Here is an 18,593-nt window from a genome sequence, read left to right as displayed (position 1 = left end):
TGTGCCCTGCAGATATAGAGATACTGCCATAGGAGATCACAGAAGTGCAAGACTAGGTGCTTAAGAAAAAAAAACAAAGAAAAAAGAAAAAAAAAGAAAATAAAATAACTGCTAACAAAGAACAACAACAACAACAAAAGACTAGGTGCTTCGCAGGTGGCGTCAAACCCCCCTCCCGGCGCCAGGGGGCGCTGCACCGTTTCTCAGTTGGACGGCGGCGCGCTCGCCTAAACTTCCGTTCTCTCTGCGCAGCACTTCCGGCGGCTGGCGGAAGCAAGGGCGAGCTGCTGCCGGCTCCGGGGTCCCGCGGCATGGCGGGGGCGGGGCCGGGAGTGATGCACACCGAGTAGGCTGGGGTGTCCCGGCCTCTTGCACCAGGACCGGACAGGTGAGGACTTCTCCTTTTTGACCCAGCCTCCAAAGCCCGTCAGACCCTCCACCTATGACTCCGAGGGCGCGCGACCCCCGCCCTCCCTCAGAATTCCCTTTCCTTTGCGGCTCCTCCCCGGGCTTGTCTTTCCGGGGGCGCCCCCTTGGGCGTGTGTCCCCACCCCTTGGGCGTGTCCCCTCAGCCTTGGTATCCCTTTCTGGTTTTGGAATTCAGGGGCGCGCGGACCTTCTCCAGAGACCCAGTAAGGGGAGAGGACTTGGGATCTTTCAGCCAGGCTCTCTGCTTGTGTATCAGCCCCATTGCTAGACTCAGAATGTGACATCGTTACTGACTGGGATTGAAACATGAAACACAACCGTGCCAGGGGAAGTGTAAATACAGACTGAGACGGTTACTAGGGAAAGGACGAAAAACGGTAGGGAGGCCCGATTTAAATTAGGATGAAACTTCCTGAAGGAGATTTCAGTGCAGCTGCAAACTGAGAGGTGATTGGCGGTGAGGGGGTTGCATTTCAGGCAAAGGGAGCAGCCCCCAGGGATGCAGAGAACCAGATATCCTGTAATCCTAGCTACTTGGGAGGCTGAGGTCAGGAGGATCGTGGTTCGAGGCCAGCTTGGGCAGATAGTTCTCAAGAACCCCCATCTCCAAAATAACCAGAGCAAAGTGGACCAGCGATGTGGCTGAAGCAGTAGAGCACCTGCTTTGCAAGTGCAAAGCCCTGAGTTCAAACCCCAGAACCACTCCCTTCACTCCCCTCCCCCCACAAAAAAAGTGGGACTTGCTAAGTGTCAAGCACAGTGAGTGTAGAGAAGATGATGTTTGTGTTCTGGTCCCCAAGAGCTTGCCATCTGGGAAGGGCCACAGACACAAGTGAAATGCAGAGGCAGGAGTGGCAAGTGTAACAGATGCAGTGAAGGAGTGGTGTGGCCAGTGTTTTGAGATCTCATCTAATGGAGAAGTGAAAGAAGACTTCTCAGAAAGTGACGATTGACCTGGTGTTGAAAGAGGAGTTGGCAAAGCCAGAACTTGGTTTCTGTAAATGGCCACCTAAGGTATATTTTAGGCTGTGTGCCCTCTGGTCTCTGTCTCAGCTACCCTGCTCTCCCTTTGCAGGGCAAAAGCAACTATAAGCAATACGTAAGTGAATGAGTATGAGTATGGTGTGTTCCGAGGAAACTTTATTTACAGGAACAAAAACAGGGAGGTGGGCTAGATTCAGTTTGAGGGCAGTAGTTTAATTTTAAAAATCAAATTGCAAAACCAAAATAATTTAAATTCCTGCACGCATATTTCACAACTCAATTGATGCAGAGAAGTCATCAGTCAGTCCTGCCTTGTCATCAGTTGTGTTTAAATCATTTCTGATCTGCTGAATGTTTCCCTGCCCTTCATTTTGTGAAAATCTGCCTCCCAAAAAGCAGTTGGTACCCAGAAAGAAAGGTAAAAGTTAATATGCTTAATTGAAGTGGTAGAATGAAAGCTTGAGGTTTGTTGAAATGCGGCCCGTCTGTAGTGAAGTTGTGCAGCCCAGTGGGAAAAATGAAAGTGCACATAGTACAGTGCTGGACTCTGGATTCTGAGTGTGTGTGGTTTTTCCTCAGTAGTGGTCTCCCATGGAACTGTATGCCTGCAGATACCAAGGGTCTACTATAAACATTTTGTATCCTTATCCAGTGCTTATAGTTTACGTATGTGATTGAAACAAAGGCTTACAAAACAATACTCTTAGAATATATGATTTGTGTGTGTGTGTGTGGTGCCGGGCATCAAACCCAGGATGTGATGTATGCTAGGCAAGTGCTTGACCACCGGACCACGTGGTTTTATTTGCATTTCTCTGATGGTTAATGAAGCTGGGCATCCTTTCATTTACTTGTTGGCCATTTGCACCTCTTTAGAGTACTGCCTCTTAAGTGATTTGCCCATTTAAAATTGCATTTTGTCATTTTCTTTTGTCTTTGAGTTCTACAAGTTCTTTTATATATTCTGCATATTAGCTTCTTATCAGATGTATGATACCACATACATATCAGATATATGTGATTGACAATTATTTCCTCTCATTTGATAGGTTGCCTTTTCACTTTTGACTGTGTCCCTTGATGTGCATAAGTTTTTAAGTTTGATGCATTCCTATTTGTCTTTGCTTTGGTGTCCTATCAAAAAAATCATTACTAGGCCCAATGTCATGAAGTTTTATAGCTGTTGTCTTATGTGTAAGTCTTTAGTTGATCCTGGGCTAATTTTTGTAAATGGTGGAACAAAAGTGTCTGACTTCATTCTTTTACGTGTGGACATCCAATTTCCCCAAAACCGTTGCTGAGGAAATTGTCATTGGCCCTGATGCTGAAGATCATTTGATATATGCAAGGGTTCATTTCTGCCTCTCTATTCTGTTTCTTTGGCTCATGTCTGTCTTTATGCCACTACCATGCTTTTTTGATTACTGTTGCTTTGTAATATGTTTTGAAATCAAAAAGTATGAGTCCTCCAATTTTTAAAAATTTTCAACACTGTTTTGGCTGTTTGAGGTCCCTTACGAATTTTAGGATGAATTTTTCTAGCTTTGCAAAAAGTGCCATTGGGCTTTTGATAGGGATTACATTGGGTCACTTTAGGTAATACAACCATCCTAACAGCCCAGGAAATATTTTTTGTTTGTATGAATGCACATTGAATGTGATTCTTGTACTGTTCAATTTTGATGCACTTGGAGGTTTATTCATTTGAACGTTCTTATTTGCTGAGCATAGTTGGAAGGTTATTTCTTGTGAGCTCCATCCTTCCCTCAAGCCCGGTTCTTGTCAGGACCACTTTCTGACTATAATTTTGGAAGGAGAAAATGCTGGTCACTGTCATCTGAAGAGCTTCTAGGTTCAGGATATAGAAGAAAAATCTCTTCAGCTTGCATATATTTATGTCTTGGTATTTTCTTGACTCTACTCTTCCATGCAGAGATGTGATAATGGATCATCATGTCTCCACCATTAAACCTCGAAGAATCCAGAACCAGAACGTCATTCACCGCCTGGAGCGCCGGCGGATCAGCTCAGGCAAGGCGGGTACCCACTGGCACCAGGTCCGAGTTTTCCACCAGAACGTCTTCCCCAACTTCACAGTTGTCAACGTGGAAAAGCCTCCGTGTTTCTTGCGTAAATTCTCACCCGATGGACGCTACTTTATTGCTTTTTCTTCTGACCAGACATCTCTTGAAATCTATGAGTACCAGGGCTGCCAAGCAGCAGAGGACCTGCTGCAGGGATATGAGGGGGAGATCCTGTCCAATGGCAATGACCAGCGGTCGGTCAATATCCGAGGCCGGCTCTTTGAACGCTTTTTCGTCCTGCTGCACATTACCAATGTAGCAGCCAACGGTGAGCACCTGAACCGGGAGTGTAGCCTTTTCACGGATGACTGCCGGTGTGTCATCGTGGGCTCTGCTGCCTACCTCCCGGACGAGCCGCACCCTCCTTTCTATGAGGTGTACCGGAACAGTGAATCGGTGACCCCCAACCCACGGTCCCCTCTGGAGGACTATTCGCTCCACATCATCGACCTGCACACTGGCCGCTTGTGTGACACACGCACATTTAAGTGTGATAAAGTGGTCCTGTCGCACAACCAAGGGCTCTACTTGTACAAAAACATCCTGGCCATCTTGTCTGTGCAACAGCAGACCATCCATGTCTTCCAGGTGACTCCTGAGGGCACTTTCATCGACGTGCGGACCATTGGCCGCTTTTGCTACGAGGATGACCTCCTCACTGTGTCAGCCGTTTTCCCCGAGGTGCAGCGGGACAGTCAGACAGGCATGGCCAACCCCTTCAGGGACCCTTTCATCAACTCCCTGAAACACCGGCTGCTGGTGCACCTGTGGCGCCGGGCGGAACAGGATGGCAGCGCCATGGCCAAGAGGCGCTTCTTCCAGTACTTTGACCAGCTCCGGCAGCTGCGCATGTGGAAGATGCAGCTTCTGGACGAGAACCATCTGTTTATCAAGTACACCAGTGAGGATGTGGTGACCCTGCGCGTCACAGACCCATCCCAGGTATGGGGGAGCTCTCCTGCCCTGCCCTGCTGCTCTGCTTGGATAGTGCAGCATTTCTCTGCCTGCTGCCAAACCCTCAGGAACACACATCTTATGTATATGTGGATTTGTGCCGTCCTGGGGCTCAAACTTAAAATCAGCTCGTTTTCTCTGGCTGCGTGCCTCGATCTGGGGAGATAGAAGCTAAGTTATGCCACTGCTGTGCCAATGGTCAGCTCTGTGATTACTATCTTGATTCTTCTTTTTCTTTTTTTTCTTCCCTTTTTGAGACAGGGTCTCACTCCAGTCTAGGCTGGCCTCAAACTTGCAACCCAGCCTCTTAAGTGCTGGAATTACAGGTGTGTACCGCTACACCCAACTCAATTACTATGATTCTTCTGCAGAACATTTTCAGTACCCTTGTGATGGAAGCCCAAATGCTATAAGATAAAGGTTTGGACTACTGTGGATAATCTACAGGTAGATTTTGTAAGACTGCTTTTTGAACCAAACAGGCTACTTTGGTTCTGGCAGTGAGAATGAGCACTCTGTGCAATAAAGAAAAACCTCTAGGGCTGTATGTAGCTCAGTGGAGACCCCTTGGGTAACGAGCATGAGACTCTAGGTTTCATCCTCAGCACTGTAGGAAAAAAAACCTTTAAGCAATCTGACCTTGCTGTCCTGCTTTGGTAGTAACGAGTGTCGTTTCCTTCTCCACAAAGTCCCGTGTAAAGTTCATTTGGCAGAGTTAAGTTTTGGGGCTTTACCCTGGCCTTGCTCATGTGCTAGAACCTAACATGTTAGGCTACTGAAAAGACAAAAGGAGCCATGATTTCTGCTCCACCAGGGGAACATCAGGACTACCGTTCTTGAAGGACTTTGCTTTTGTGTGGAAGATTTTGATGTAGGAAAGGCTTTTCTCAGAAGGGAATCAATTGGCACCATACTGGAGTTGAAACAGCTCGTGGAGATTCAGGGCACTTAGGGCCTGTGTGTTCGAGAAGCTCTCCACCTCAGTGTTGACCAAGTAAGAGACCAGCCTTATGTACCCCACCCCAGCCAGTCAACCATCAGCCATGAAGGCAGCCGAGTCTGGCATCTCTCGCTAACGGCAGCTTGTTCTACCCTAAAGAGGTACCGTTCAGGGTGCTGTTTCCTAAGCCCTCACGGTCATCTGTGGTGAAATAGCTTATAGCAGTTTTCTCAAAGCTTGTGTGTTCTAAAAAGGGGAGTGACATTGTTAAGATTAGTTTTTTTGGGTTTTTTTCTTTCCTGTCAATGATAACTGACCCACTGAGCCATCACGGTTGAGCATCTAGTTCATCTCGTGTGTCCTGGGAGATTGGCAGTTTAGTCCTTGACTTCTGTCCCTCCTGTCCTTAATTTTTTCCAGTCTGCCCTGGAGAAAGATTGGTAAATGTTTGTGTAATTTTATATTCACATAATTATAGAAGATCCTGGTAAAATCCTGATATGATCAAAGTGTTGTCCAGGTCTATAGAAAGGACATGAGTCAATCTTTTATTTAGGTTTGAGCTATAATTACCTTTCTATTTTGGAGGCAGTAGGTTGTCTGTGATTGCTGCTTTGAGATTATCCTTTTTTCCTTTGCTAAAAGGTGACCTATATTTTTTTTTTTTCTGGTGGCTATAATCAGTTGTAGGTAGAGAGGCAGCTAGGGCTGTGTCCTTTGCTCAGAGTTTGAAACTCTAAACCCAACCTCCCTGTCCCAGTTGTCCTCACTCCTCCCCCAGTTTAATTTGATAGGTTCCAATAAGGTTAATGAGTAAAAAAGTGCATCCAAACACAAAGCCTTGGTAATATTATGGGTATTATTCTCAGGTTGCCCCCCAGCCTCTTTAATTTACAGCCAAATTTAATTTCCAGGTGACCGCAAAGCCATGTAATAGGAGCTCTGGGAAGGACTAATTACTAGTAAAACAGGTGGGCCAAATGGCTCCAGAAATTGGTAATGGAGATTTAAACTCAAATCAGAGGACGTGAACTACTAATCCCAGTGTTCTGAAAACTACTAGAGTCCTGTTAGAAGCTTGCAGATTAATTTACACTGCTACATTCACTGTGAAAAAAACCTCAGAAGTTCTTGGAGCTTCTTCAAGCAGAGCACTGGAGGTTTAAAGGAAGAGGGCCAGTCACCCAGGGGCCCATTCAGAAAAAGTGGTAACTCTGCCACCTATGGCATTTGAATGCTTTTCAGGTTCCCCCTCTGATCTTAATTGCTAGAAATCTCAAATGTGTCTTACAAATGCTCTTGGCTGAAAGAAACATTTATGAAGAAAGAAATGGAAAATGCCTCTTTGATTTTTTTTCATTTGTTCAGAGCAGTACCCTGCGTGGATACAACTTGCCTGGGCAGTTTTAGCACACAGTGTACTTAAGGCATCTCTCTGCATGTTAGAAATATTAAGAGGGAAAAATAAATGCCCCCCAAATTGAACTTTCAACTGTACCCATACAAGAAAAAACCATTTGCCAACAGGCAGCCTCAGGCTGCAAATCACTTTCTCAGCAGGAAAGAAAATTAAATGAGGCATTTTTCAAAAAGTGTTTTTTATCTCAGAATGGGTTGGGGAGCAAGTAGGGAATAAACACTTGGAAGGAAAAATATTGAATCTGCACAGTTTGAAATGGAAAGATTGAAAATCTTTTTATACATGTCTGCTAGCAAGTCAGCAACTCCAGCAGCACAGATGTAGTGAAATCTGAATTGATAAAGCCACTGCGCTTCCTCCTTTCCCAGAACTACTGGGAGCCATGTTTCCACCCTAGTGCTCAAGCTGTTTTGTTTGGGTGGTGTGGATTTTAAGCCATGTGACAAGTTCCCTAGGCATGGCATTACTTTGGCTGTAACAGCTCGCACTCTTCTTCCGCAGGCCTCTTTCTTTGTGGTGTACAACATGGTGACGACTGAGGTGATCGCTGTGTTTGAGAATACCTCGGATGAGCTTTTGGAGCTCTTTGAGAATTTCTGTGACCTCTTCCGTAATGCCACCCTGCATAGTGAAGTCCAGTTTCCCTGCTCAGCTTCTAGCAACAATTTTGCAAGGCAGATCCAGCGCCGGTAAGCTGTTCCACCAGGTTTCATTTTTCTTTAGAAAGCTTGTTGGTGTTTGGTCAGTAGCTGTTTCCTCCAGGATACCCACTACCTTCTCTCTTCTCTGTCCACCTGGCCTTGGTTGGGTCTGCCTATTGGAGGAATTACTTGGGCCTTGTCTGGATTGTTCCTAGACTGTGTGTGAGCTGCAGAAAGATGGACCCTATGTCCTCAGGGGTACACTGTCATGCACTTGAATATTTGTTAAGTGAATGATTAAGGAAATCATTTTAGAACTTTTGGTTCAAATATGGTATGTTGAACACATGCATTTCTCTTTGTTCCATTGCAAAACCCCATTAAAATGAAAATGAAGAAATAAGAGGTATGAAGCATAAGAACAGAGAGAATGGGAGAGGAGATAATTGGAGACAGGAGATGCCAACAAGGCTTAGAAGTTGAGAAGCCCATGGATGAGTGATAACTGATATAGCACACCTCAGGGAGTAAAGACTTAGGGCTGCAGAGCCTAGTCATTAAGAACCAAGCCTGCCTCGCACCACAGAACTCAGGAAGCTGGAGGCTCCGGGTACTTCTGAAGGTACCTCTAAGGTAGGCTGAAATCAGGAGGATTGGCTAAATTCTTATAAGTAGCAGTCACTGCCTGGTACAGTGGCTCAAGCCTGTAATCCTAGCTAAGTGGGAGGTAGAGTCTGGGATGATCATGTTTTGAGGCTAACCTGGGCAAAAAGTTTGAGAGACCCCATTCCAGCTAATAAAAAGGTGGGCATGGTGGTGCACATCTGCCATCCCAGCTACAGCAGGAAGCCTGAATAGGAGGATTACAGTCCAGGTCAGCCAGGGCATGAAGTGATACCCTATTTCCAAAATAACTAAAACAAAAGGGCTGGGTTGTGGCTCAAGTGGTAGAGTGACTGCCTACCAAGCACAAGGTTCTGAGTTCAAACCCCAGTACAAAAATAAATAAATAAAAATAACTTGACCCTAGATGCTAAGTTTTATGGCAGTCTTTCCCAGTAGTCTTTTGGTAAAAATAAAAGAAAATGAGTCCTTATGGGTCAGAATTAAAAAAAAAAAATGGACACTGTGGATCATGAATCATTTAGGGAAAACTCTTACTTGAAAGAGACCCAAACAAAACAAACAGATTAAATAATGAAGTGTAGGGAAACAGTGTTGCATTCACTGGAACAGTTGAAGGTGCAAAAGCAGGAACAGTACTAGATAGTGAAGCTCTTGGAAAAAGTTGTTAAATATAGTGAAAGAACTCTTAAGAAAAGAAGAACATACGGAAAACGAGAGAAATAGTTAAAATAATTAGAGGACTTGCCAAGAGGTCCAGTGTGTGTGGCTAATTCCAGAAGGAAGGAGTCTGGACACTTCCCCAGCACTGCAGGATGTCACTTTCCAGATTGGCTAGACTGTCCAGTGGTATTGTACTAATTGTCAGGGAGTTTTGTAAGCTGATCATTAAGCATAGCCATTATTAAAGTTTAATTATTTCTAGTTATTTTACCATTATTTATGCTCTTGAGGTTATTTTTATGTATGTGGTGGAAACTATATTTACAATGATGTGCTGTGGCTCATCTCCTGACAACTCCATGCTTGGTAACATTTGTCTCTTGAAGTTGTCCACAGCAGGAAGCTCTGTATCATAGAAATTGGCAAGTGCTACGAATCATGACTGTTTTCTGCCCCAGAGAAAAACTGTAAGCTCTACCAGCATACCACTGAGTCCATCGGGGACCTTGGACAGTCAGTGGAAGAGACCCATACTGAGGCATGTCATAGTGAAAATTTAGGGCATTGGAGATAAAGATAATATTGTAAAAACTTCAGAAACCATAAACATTTCACATGTAAAAAATAAGTCATCAGAATAGCATGGGACTTACTGCTATAGTGACAACTTGAAGCCACTAGCGTCATGCCCTCCAAATTCTATGATAAAGGTGTTTTCCCTCTGGAGTTCTACATCCAAATCATAGGGTAGGACAAAGACATTTTAGATATGTAAGGCTCAGAATATCACCTGCTACGTATCTTTCCCTCTGAAGCCTCTAAAAGATTCACTTCACCTGTAAGCCACAGAGGAATGGTGTGCAGGAGATAAAGAGTCAGGCATTGCAGAGAGGCAGAGTTCCCAGGATGGTGTAAAGGGAAGCTGCACGATGACAGCCCGCGGTCAGACCAGATGGAAGATGGAGAGTAGAAGATTCCATGAGGCAAGTGTCCTAGGAAAAAACAAAACTGCCGTATCTGGTGGGTTTGAATACATTAAGAAATTGTCAGTTCTGCTCTAGTAGGGTTATCAATGATGTGTGAGCAAAGCTTTTGAAGAAGGTTAAGTTGCAAGCCTTGCGGGCACCAGGAGGAAGAATGTACCAAGGAAAAGGAATGGCAAATATTAAGGCCGGGGGATGTTTCTGATGCATTTGAGGGACACAGAGGAGGCCAGGGTGACTGGATTAGAATGAACAAGGGGCAGGGCAGTTGGAGAAGGGATCAGAGGCTAAGTCTGGAGGGTTGATACAAATGGCCATTCTACAGCTTTGGCTTTAACTGTAGCTGAGACAGATGTGCAGTGTTGAACAGAGGAGTGACAGAGTGTCTCTTAGGTTTAATAGGATTGCTCTGACTGCTTACACCCTGGAGACGAATACACTGGAGGGGTAAGGGTAGGAGTGGGGACCAGTTAAGAGACTATTGCAAGAAAATTGTTGTATTCTGTTTCCTGCCACTGGTATGTAAGGTTTTTTTTTTTAATTCACTGGTGTCTCCTATGAGCCTAGAGTATTGTTTGGCACATACTAGGCCCTCCGTAATTATTTGTTGATTAATAGTGGTGGTTTGGATTAGGTAGTAGTGTTCGGGTTGCAAGTAATTATACTCTCAATGTATTTGAAAGTAGAGGCCGGTAGATTAGTGGAGGATGGGATAAAGCCTATGAAAGGGCAAAGTCAAAGGTAATTCTTACGTTTCTGACTTGATCACTTGCAAGAGAGGACTGCCTTTAAATTGCAGTGGTAAAGCCTGTGGGTAGAGCAAATTTGGGGAGAAGATGGGATGCTCCCTAAGTAGACAGGTTACTAGTTTCTCAGAGGAAAGAGTGTTGTTTGTGTCAGAGCTGCCTGATGGTCAAGTGCAATGAGGACTGGTAATTAAATACCTTTAGTACAGTCCCTTGGTAACCTTGACAAGAGCAGTTTCAGTTAGATGGGGGGATGGTGGTGAAGAAGAGTGGAAGGCCGGTGTGGCTCATTGGTGGTGTGGTGGCCCATGTTCAAGCCCCAGTGCCAAAAAGAAAGGGAGGGAGCGAACATAGAAATAGCTGGAGACAGTATAAAAAATGAAATCAATGTGGTTTTGAGGAGTTTTGTTGTAAAGAAGAACCAGAAAGTGGTGTGTTAGCTGGAGGGGCAAATGATAGTAAGTTTTTGTTTTCCTTTTTTGCTTATTTATATATTGAGGTTTTTTTGTTTGTTTGTTTGTTTTTCTGAGACAAGTTCTCATTATGTAGCCCAGATTGGCCTTGAACTCTAGATCCTCCTGCTTCACCTCCTGAGTGCTGTGGGATTACAGGTAAGCGTCATCATGCCCAGCTTCCCTGTTTTTTAAAAGGAAGGAAAAAATGTCATGTCTATATGCAAATGAGAGTGATCCTATAGAGAAGGGGAGACTCGATAGTTTAGAAAAGTGGGGAAGGATCCTATATACACATGAGAGGGGGTGGAGTCTAATGCACAGTGGAGAGATGGGCCAGATGTTGGGCAGATGTGCTGCTGGAGCCTTACAGTCTTCTTTTTATCAATATCAAGTAGCAGTGCCATTAGCTGAAAGGGAATGTGGAGAATGGGGGAGAGTGGAAGAGAATGGGGGAGAGTGGAAGAGAAAGGGAGGCTACCTGCAATGTGGAAGTACAGCCTGAGTGCCCAATACATTAAGGCTCGTGGTCATAAGTTTTAAGTGGGTATTGCTATATGCTTTTTTCCAGCCACAGAGAGAAGTGAGAGGACAGAGGCATGGAATAGGTAGAACTGAGCTTCATTAGTGTTGTAATTCTTCTAAGTGACACAAAGGAAGAGAGCTCAAGGTTGTTGAGGATGTTTTCAGTGGAGTGATTGTCATGATTAACTGGAATGTAAGCTGACTAACGAGGGAAGGGTGTACAATGGGAAAAAGTTGGTAGAGTCAGTGTACTGTGTGTCCTATGGGGGCTGAAGGGTTGTTGAAGTTGGGATGAGTAGAGAGGGAGCTGGAAAGATAGTGGGATGGCTGGAGAATCTGATGGTCCACCTGAGGTGCAGAGGGGTGCAGCTGTTGGTAATGATGAGGTTGAGGGCATGACTGTTGGATTAAGTGACTGTAGGAGTGAAGCTGAGAGCAATCAAGGAGCTAGGAGGCCATGGTGTTAGAAGTGTCGTTCCTGAGAAGTTTGAAATCACCAGAGTGAAGAGAGGTTAGTTGGATGGAGTGACACTGATCCAGGAGCTGAGGTGAAGTCAGAGGGAGTGGCTGTTTTATCTTCTGGTGGTGGGGATATGGAAAATGGAGGAAGCAGGTGCCATGGAGGAATAGAAACTGCTTCACTCTAGATTGTCATCGGTGCTTGGCTGCGATCATCACAATGCCATGAGCTAGCACCTTGTTACCTGAGCCATGAGCCAGGCAGGGTGTGGGTTAGGAACTGGCCCTAGATCTTTACTGCAAACCAAAGAGCATGGCAGTTTTTCATCCAACTCAAATGAAAGGGATACAGTCTTTTTGGCCCAAGGTTTAGCTTTATGATCAACAGGAGGCTATGAAGAGGACGGTGAACAAGAATAATGGAGAAGCGGTGTTCATAGTGAAGCTTCCTTCTGGGCCGAGAAGTGCTCATGGCCATTGAGCCCCACAGATCAGCAGTGAAAACAGAGATCAGCCCCTCCCACAACCAGCCTTTTATCTCATTAACGTTGGGAAAACTCCAGTATTTATTCCTGTGGATTCAGGACTAAGACACTATGTCATATTTTACCCTGGATTAAAAATGATTTATTTCCCCTAAACTGTTAAACCAAATATAGAGGTAGAGATTGGATACAGATTAAAAAAAATGTACTATTAGACAATTGTCATTATTTCTAGAAACTGGGAAGATGGAAAAAAGTTGAAAATGTCATTTATACCACCACGACTATATAGTTGTGTGTGTATGTGTGTGTATATATATATATATATGTAAAAATGTGTTCCTGGTAGTCTTTTTTTTTTTTTTAGTCTTGTTTTTAATTTTACTGTACAGGTAATATTGTAACCTTCTTGTACTAACTATTATTGACAAAAAAAAATGTTCTTTGTTACCACATAATCTTTGAAAATTGTAATTTTTCATTAGGTTTTTATTTTTGTGTGTAATTTCTCCTTGTCTTAAACAACTCATTGTGCCATGTGCACAGAGCTTTGTCTGCCTGTAGAAGTGTTTCCTTTGGGTAAAGAACAGAAGTGCGTGGTCAAAGTACATGGTCGAGGACTATTCAATTTAGTATTCCTTACAGTGGTAAGGAATAACTGCTTCGTTGTTATTTTCAAAGGTAAGTCAGGGACTGGAGGCATTTCCTTGGAAGCATGAAGCCCTGAATTCAAATCCCAGTGCCACCAAACCAAACCAAAAGAAAAAAAGCAACCTGAGTGTGAGTGTGTCTGTCACTGGACACTCCTATTTCTGCAGGACTGAAGGTGACTGGTTCTCAAACTGTAAGCGTAGAATGAGCAGTTTCTCCAAAGGTTTGGTGGAAGGTGGTTTGCAACTGTTCCCCAGAAGAGTGCATGAGGGTGCTTCTGCTCAGGATTCTGTTCTTCTCCACTCTTTCCTAGGCAAAGGCTTTGGGGAAAATAAATCTTGGGCTTTTCTCCAGTTGAGCCGTGACCAGAGAAGAGAAGGAATAATAGTTGTCATAGACCAGTTACATTCATTTTAAACTTCCTAGTCATCTTTGCTCCCTTTTCTAAAGTAATTTAATATACCCCACTTCTGTTTTCTGCTTCATAGGCATATGTAGCTCTCCAAACTTACAAATAGTTTTTTTTTTTTTTTTAACTGTTCTGGGGTTTGAACACTGAGCTTCGTGCTTAAGGCAAGTACTCTAGCACTTGGGCCACACCCCGCAGCCCATCAGATGTATGATGTACCAGAAAGTTCCTTTTCCATGGATATCTGGGATTTAATTCTCACCGACTGAGTGAGTTAGACCTGTGTCTGTCGATTTGAAACCAAGGCAGCTGCTGGGAAAGCCTTCCTCACTGGTGCTTTGTTTCAGGTTCAAAGATACAATTATAAACGCCAAGTATGGCGGGCACACGGAGGCAGTACGCCGGCTGCTGGGACAGCTCCCCATCAGCGCCCAGTCTTACAGTGGTAGCCCCTACCTGGATTTGTCTCTGTTCAGCTACGATGACAAGTGGGTGTCAGTCATGGAGCGACCCAAGACCTGCGGCGATCACCCTATCAGGTACCTCGTCACCGCCACAGCTGCACTACTTTTACTTGCTCTTTCTCTCGGATGTCACTTCATGGTGACTGTCTCCACTTGTGCTCGTGGCTAGACTGAAAGGGCAGGCTATTTCGGTAATGTGGTGAGTGCTTTGATCATTTAGGCATTAGTCCCACAAACTCACGACTCCTGCTCTTTGCTTCCCATCAAAACATCTAACTCAGATAAGTGCTGTCCCCTTTTAGAGGTGTCCAGGGAAAGAAGCCATACTTTTCCATCTATGATAATAAACACTGTTCTGTAGTGGTGTTAGTAATGAAGACTTTATTATTAAGTCTGACTCAAAGCTGGAGTGTGGAAGATCTTTTCACACAGAAGCAGTGACATTTAGAGCTCTGTAGGAGATACGTTTCATCTTCCACTTTCACTGTGTATTAAATGGGTCTGTGTAATACATTCTATACAATTAATCACCATTCATAATATTTCCTTTGGGAGACTGCAATCAAATTCCAAAAACCAGCTTAAAGCTCTTAATTTTTTTTTATCATGGAATGTTTTAAACATATATAAAAAGTAAAAGAGCATGGTGACCCTCTGTGTCCCATCACCTAGCTTCAGCAGCTACTGTCTCCTGACCAATCTTACTTCATCTCTTTCTACAACTGCTGCCTTATCTACTCTCCACTGCCACCCTGGGTCATTTGTGGCATATCTTAGTTATCCTGGCATTTCACTCAGGAACATTGCAGTGGGGCATTTCTGAAAGCCAAGAGTTTTAAAAAACAATGACTCTTAATATCATTATCCCATGTAAAGAAAACAAGCAAATACTATTAATACCACAGAATAGCTAGTCAGTTTCCACACTTCCCTTTTGCCTTGTAAATGCTCTTTTTACAGTCTCTTTGTTTGAGTTGGGACCCGAACAAGGCTCGTCTGCTGCATTTGGCCTTTGTTCCCTTAAGTCTTTTATTTTCCAGGTCTACTTCCCTTGTATTTTCCTTGCAGTAGAATTGTTGAAGAAGCTAAGTTGTTCATTCTGTAGTGTTCCCTATATTCTAGATTTTGCTCGTTGTGTATTTACCATATTTCTCATTCCCCCCATATGTCCTGAAAACTGGTAGTTAGACTGAGAAGTGCAAACTACTCACTCTAAATGGCAAGCCCTTTGTGTGTTGGGGACTACTTGGGGTGCTTAATGTGCTTTTCACACATAAAAGCATGTAATGGGCCTCATTTGATGTGGTCAAATAGCAGGAGATACATTTCTATCCTTTCTCACTTCCCTGCCTTTCTCATTTGAAAGGATGAACCTAAGTAACACATCTGACACTACTTTTCCTGGGACCAAAGTGGTTTCTCTTCTAATGTTATTTTTAATTGCAATCAGAAACGTGAGGACGTTAAAGGCACGTGAAGAGCAGGTGGCATCACTCTAAGACCTTTGCTTTCTTTCCATTCTAGTCCTTGCCAGTGTGTATGGCTAGCGTCATTTTGTAGTCTTTTAATTGAAAACCATTTCCCTCTTGTTACCCGGTCCTCACAGCTGCAGTCCTAATGAGGGAATAGCTTTCCATCAAGTAGATGCACCATGATTTAATATTCCCCCATTACCGGACATTTATTCTTACGCATTTTCACATTAGAGTGAATGTTAAAGTAGCCATCTTCAATCATGCTGTTACTTCATATAAATTAAATTCCACAGATGTGACTTCTTGGGAATGAGATTATTCCATCAAAAATGTGAATATCTTTGGGTCTGCTTATACGTTTGCTTTCCACAAGGGCAGTTTTAGAGCTTTTAAATTCAGGGTGCTTCATTTCTAGAAATTACCCTGATTCACCCCCAACCTGTTAACCATCTCCAGGTCCCAAAGCACAAGGCATGTGTTTTGCACGTGGGAAGCAGCGAGCATCTGTAGTCTCACTGTGTTACATGAAAAATTAAAAACTAGTTACTATGTTGTTTCTGTATGAGAAAAAGAACTTCCAAAGAATATACAAATGAAAAATTTAAAGGTGGGCCCAGAGCTGCACTGCCCTGTTCGGTGGCTGTTGAGCACTTCGGTGAGATGAGTCCAACTGAGATGCGTTCAGTGTCAGATACACACCAGAGCTCAGAGATGTAGGAAAAGTTAAAAGAATGTGAACTGTCTCATTATGGTTTTTATATTGATTATAGGTTGAAAGATTCTATTTTAAATATATTGGATTAAGTAAAGTATATTATTAAAATTAATTTCACTTTTTTTTTTTTTTTTGAGACTGGGTCTCACTATGTAGCCGAGGCCTTGACTTGCCATCCTGCCTCTGTCTCCTGAGTGCTGGGTGCTGGGATTATAGGTATGCACTGGCTTTTAGTTTTTTTAATGTGACTTCCTGAAAATGTAAAATTGCACATGTGGCTTAGCTCTGTAGATTGCATTTCATTCCTAGCCCTGGCCTAGACAGTTTCTAGGCACATATTCTGGAAGTAGGGAGGCTGTCAGGGTATATATAACTCAGGGTCATCTTGAGAAAGAGAAATGACCAGTGACTTAGGACATACAGCAAAATTTGTAATCACTCTTCCCTAAGATGAACTGTTCAGACCAGGGTTAGTTTGTGGAGTTGCTAACCTGGGGCTAATGTATAAGGAGATTTCATTAATCAGGTAAAACAGTAAGTTGTTGCACCCCCAACCCCACTATCCAGATCTCAAGGTGGTGACAGATTTCAGCACTGCCCTCTGTCTCTCCTTTCTGTTCAGGTTCTACGCCCGTGACTCTGGCCTGCTCAAGTTTGAGATCCAGGCAGGCTTACTGGGCCGCCCCATCAACCACACTGTGCGACGCCTCGTTGCCTTCACCTTTCACCCTTTTGAGCCGTTCGCCATCTCTGTGCAGAGGACTAACGCGGAGTATGTTGTGAACTTCCACATGCGCCACTGCTGCGCGTAGCCCTCTTGCCCCGGCCAGGCCATCTGCCCTTCCGGACCTCGCCCCTTCTCGTTTTGTGGGCAGCAAAAGCTGATGACTGCCACTGGTGACCCTCACATGGACAGAGCCAGACAGAAGAGCGAGGGGTGCAGTGTAGTGGAACTTTCTGGGTCCTCTTGCCTTTTCCCTGTGGGAATGCCCAGCATTACTTACATCTGTTTAGTTTTTGTTTATTTAGCATTTATCGCTGTGAAGATAAAAGCATTACACCTTTACCCATTTGTGTCACTTCTTTGGGATTATGGTCTGCAGCCTGAAGCAGAAAAATTGTGTTTACTCATTGAACTGTATACATCCTTTTCATTTATGCAGCAAGCAGGGCTGTCTTTATAAGAAAAAAAAAATAAAGCCTTGGTATTTTCTTACTTAAATATTTATCATTTGGTGACTGCTTTATGTTCCTGTCACCCCAGCACTTTTTGAATACTTGGCCTGGGAGGGACTGTGAGAGAGACAAGGGCCTTGGATACAGCAGGTGCTCCCAGGAGCGTGAAGTGGCAAGTGCCAGCGTGGAAAACAGGTGTCTGCCAGGATTGTCTCCTCCCTGCGGGTTTTCTCCTGGAAACGGTTACAGCTGGAGAAGCACAGTGTAATTGCACATTCTTATGTGGTAGCATGCACACGTCTGTGCCATCTGTGTCACGCAGGTGGAAGAGCAGGCAGCCCTGTGAGCCACAACAGAAACAAACACAGTGTAGCACGTACTGTCCTTCGGGTAGTGGGGAGCTGGCAAGCTCCAGGTGTCCCTAAAGAGATCAGACTGGTTGTCCTTGGGTGGTCGAGCTGTCATAGGTATCCACAGACACCTGCTGGCCCCAATCCTACATCCTTCTGTCACATTCTCAACCAGTTTGCTCCAGAGGGCTTGTCAAACTGTTCTCCCTTTTATCTGCATAACGAATTCCCCAGAAATGTAGTAAGCTTGTTTAGGAACACCTGCCTTTGAAGGTTGCTTTGAAATATCTGTGAAAGGAGCCACAGACAAAAACAGCTGGATCCTGTATCCCTCCCCTCAGACTTCATTTGGAAACATGAGAAATGCAGTAGGAGGGGCTGAGCCCCACCAAAAACAGTTGAGTTAATTTCCTCACCTTCAGTACTGAATAGCTAAGTGCATTCTCACTTGGCCTTCAGTACAAGATGTGAAGACCTATGAGCCAGATAGACAGTACACCAGGATGCTGAGGACGAGGAGAAAAACAGAACATTATGAGTACAAAGCTCTTAGAGTGTCTCCGACAACAGTAGAGGGGCAGGAGAAAGGGACACTGGAGCTGGATAAGTAGAAGCATGTTGTGGGAGCCAGGACAGAGGACATTTCAAGTAGAGTGGAGCAGGTGCAAAGGCATGGAGCATGAGTAAGGGCTTTGAGATCCCAGCAAAGCAAGTAATCGAATTGGTGCAGCATAGGCTGGAGTGGGGAGGCGGGGCTGGGGTGGGGAGCGAGGTCTTGTGCAGGTGCTAGGGGTTTATGTAGTGGAAGGTGTAATACAGATTTCACCAAGGTAACTGGAAATGGTTGGGAAGGAGTAATGACAAAAAAGCCACAGATGTGTTCAGAGAGTGGCGTGCTCAGACAATGTCCTGGGGCCTCTGGATAGATGAAAAACTTTGAAGCTCATGATGATTACAGGGTCCC

General features: G+C 44.3%; 1 protein-coding gene across 3 annotated transcripts; it reads left to right on the top strand.

Moving 5' to 3' along the window:
* The first annotated feature begins 249 nt into the window (after nt 1-249).
* Nucleotides 250-18,346, top strand: Det1 (DET1 partner of COP1 E3 ubiquitin ligase). Of its 3 annotated transcripts, XR_012444069.1 has the most exons (6): nt 440-2,051; nt 3,347-4,439; nt 7,313-7,500; nt 13,797-13,988; nt 16,241-16,319; nt 16,726-16,860. XR_012444069.1 is itself a non-coding variant. In XM_020175356.2 (5 exons), the coding sequence occupies exons 2-5, from the start codon at nt 3,357-3,359 to the stop codon at nt 16,913-16,915; spliced, it is 1,653 nt and encodes a 550-aa protein (XP_020030945.2). In that variant the 5' UTR covers nt 250-388; nt 3,347-3,356; the 3' UTR covers nt 16,916-17,879. The 3 variants fall into 3 exon arrangements, 2 of the variants coding, with proteins under 2 accessions (XP_020030945.2, XP_073918201.1); XM_020175356.2 differs by lacking the exons at nt 440-2,051; nt 16,241-16,319 and adding an exon at nt 250-388 and having other exon boundaries at nt 16,726-17,879; XM_074062100.1 differs by lacking the exon at nt 16,241-16,319 and having other exon boundaries at nt 443-2,051; nt 16,726-18,346.
* The last annotated feature ends 247 nt before the right edge of the window (nt 18,347-18,593 follow it).

Source organism: Castor canadensis, chromosome 19, assembly GCF_047511655.1.
Source record: "Castor canadensis chromosome 19, mCasCan1.hap1v2, whole genome shotgun sequence".
NCBI lineage: Eukaryota > Metazoa > Chordata > Mammalia > Rodentia > Castoridae > Castor > Castor canadensis.
Note: the sequence above shows the minus strand (reverse complement) of the source record. Positions and strands in the feature narration are given on the sequence as shown.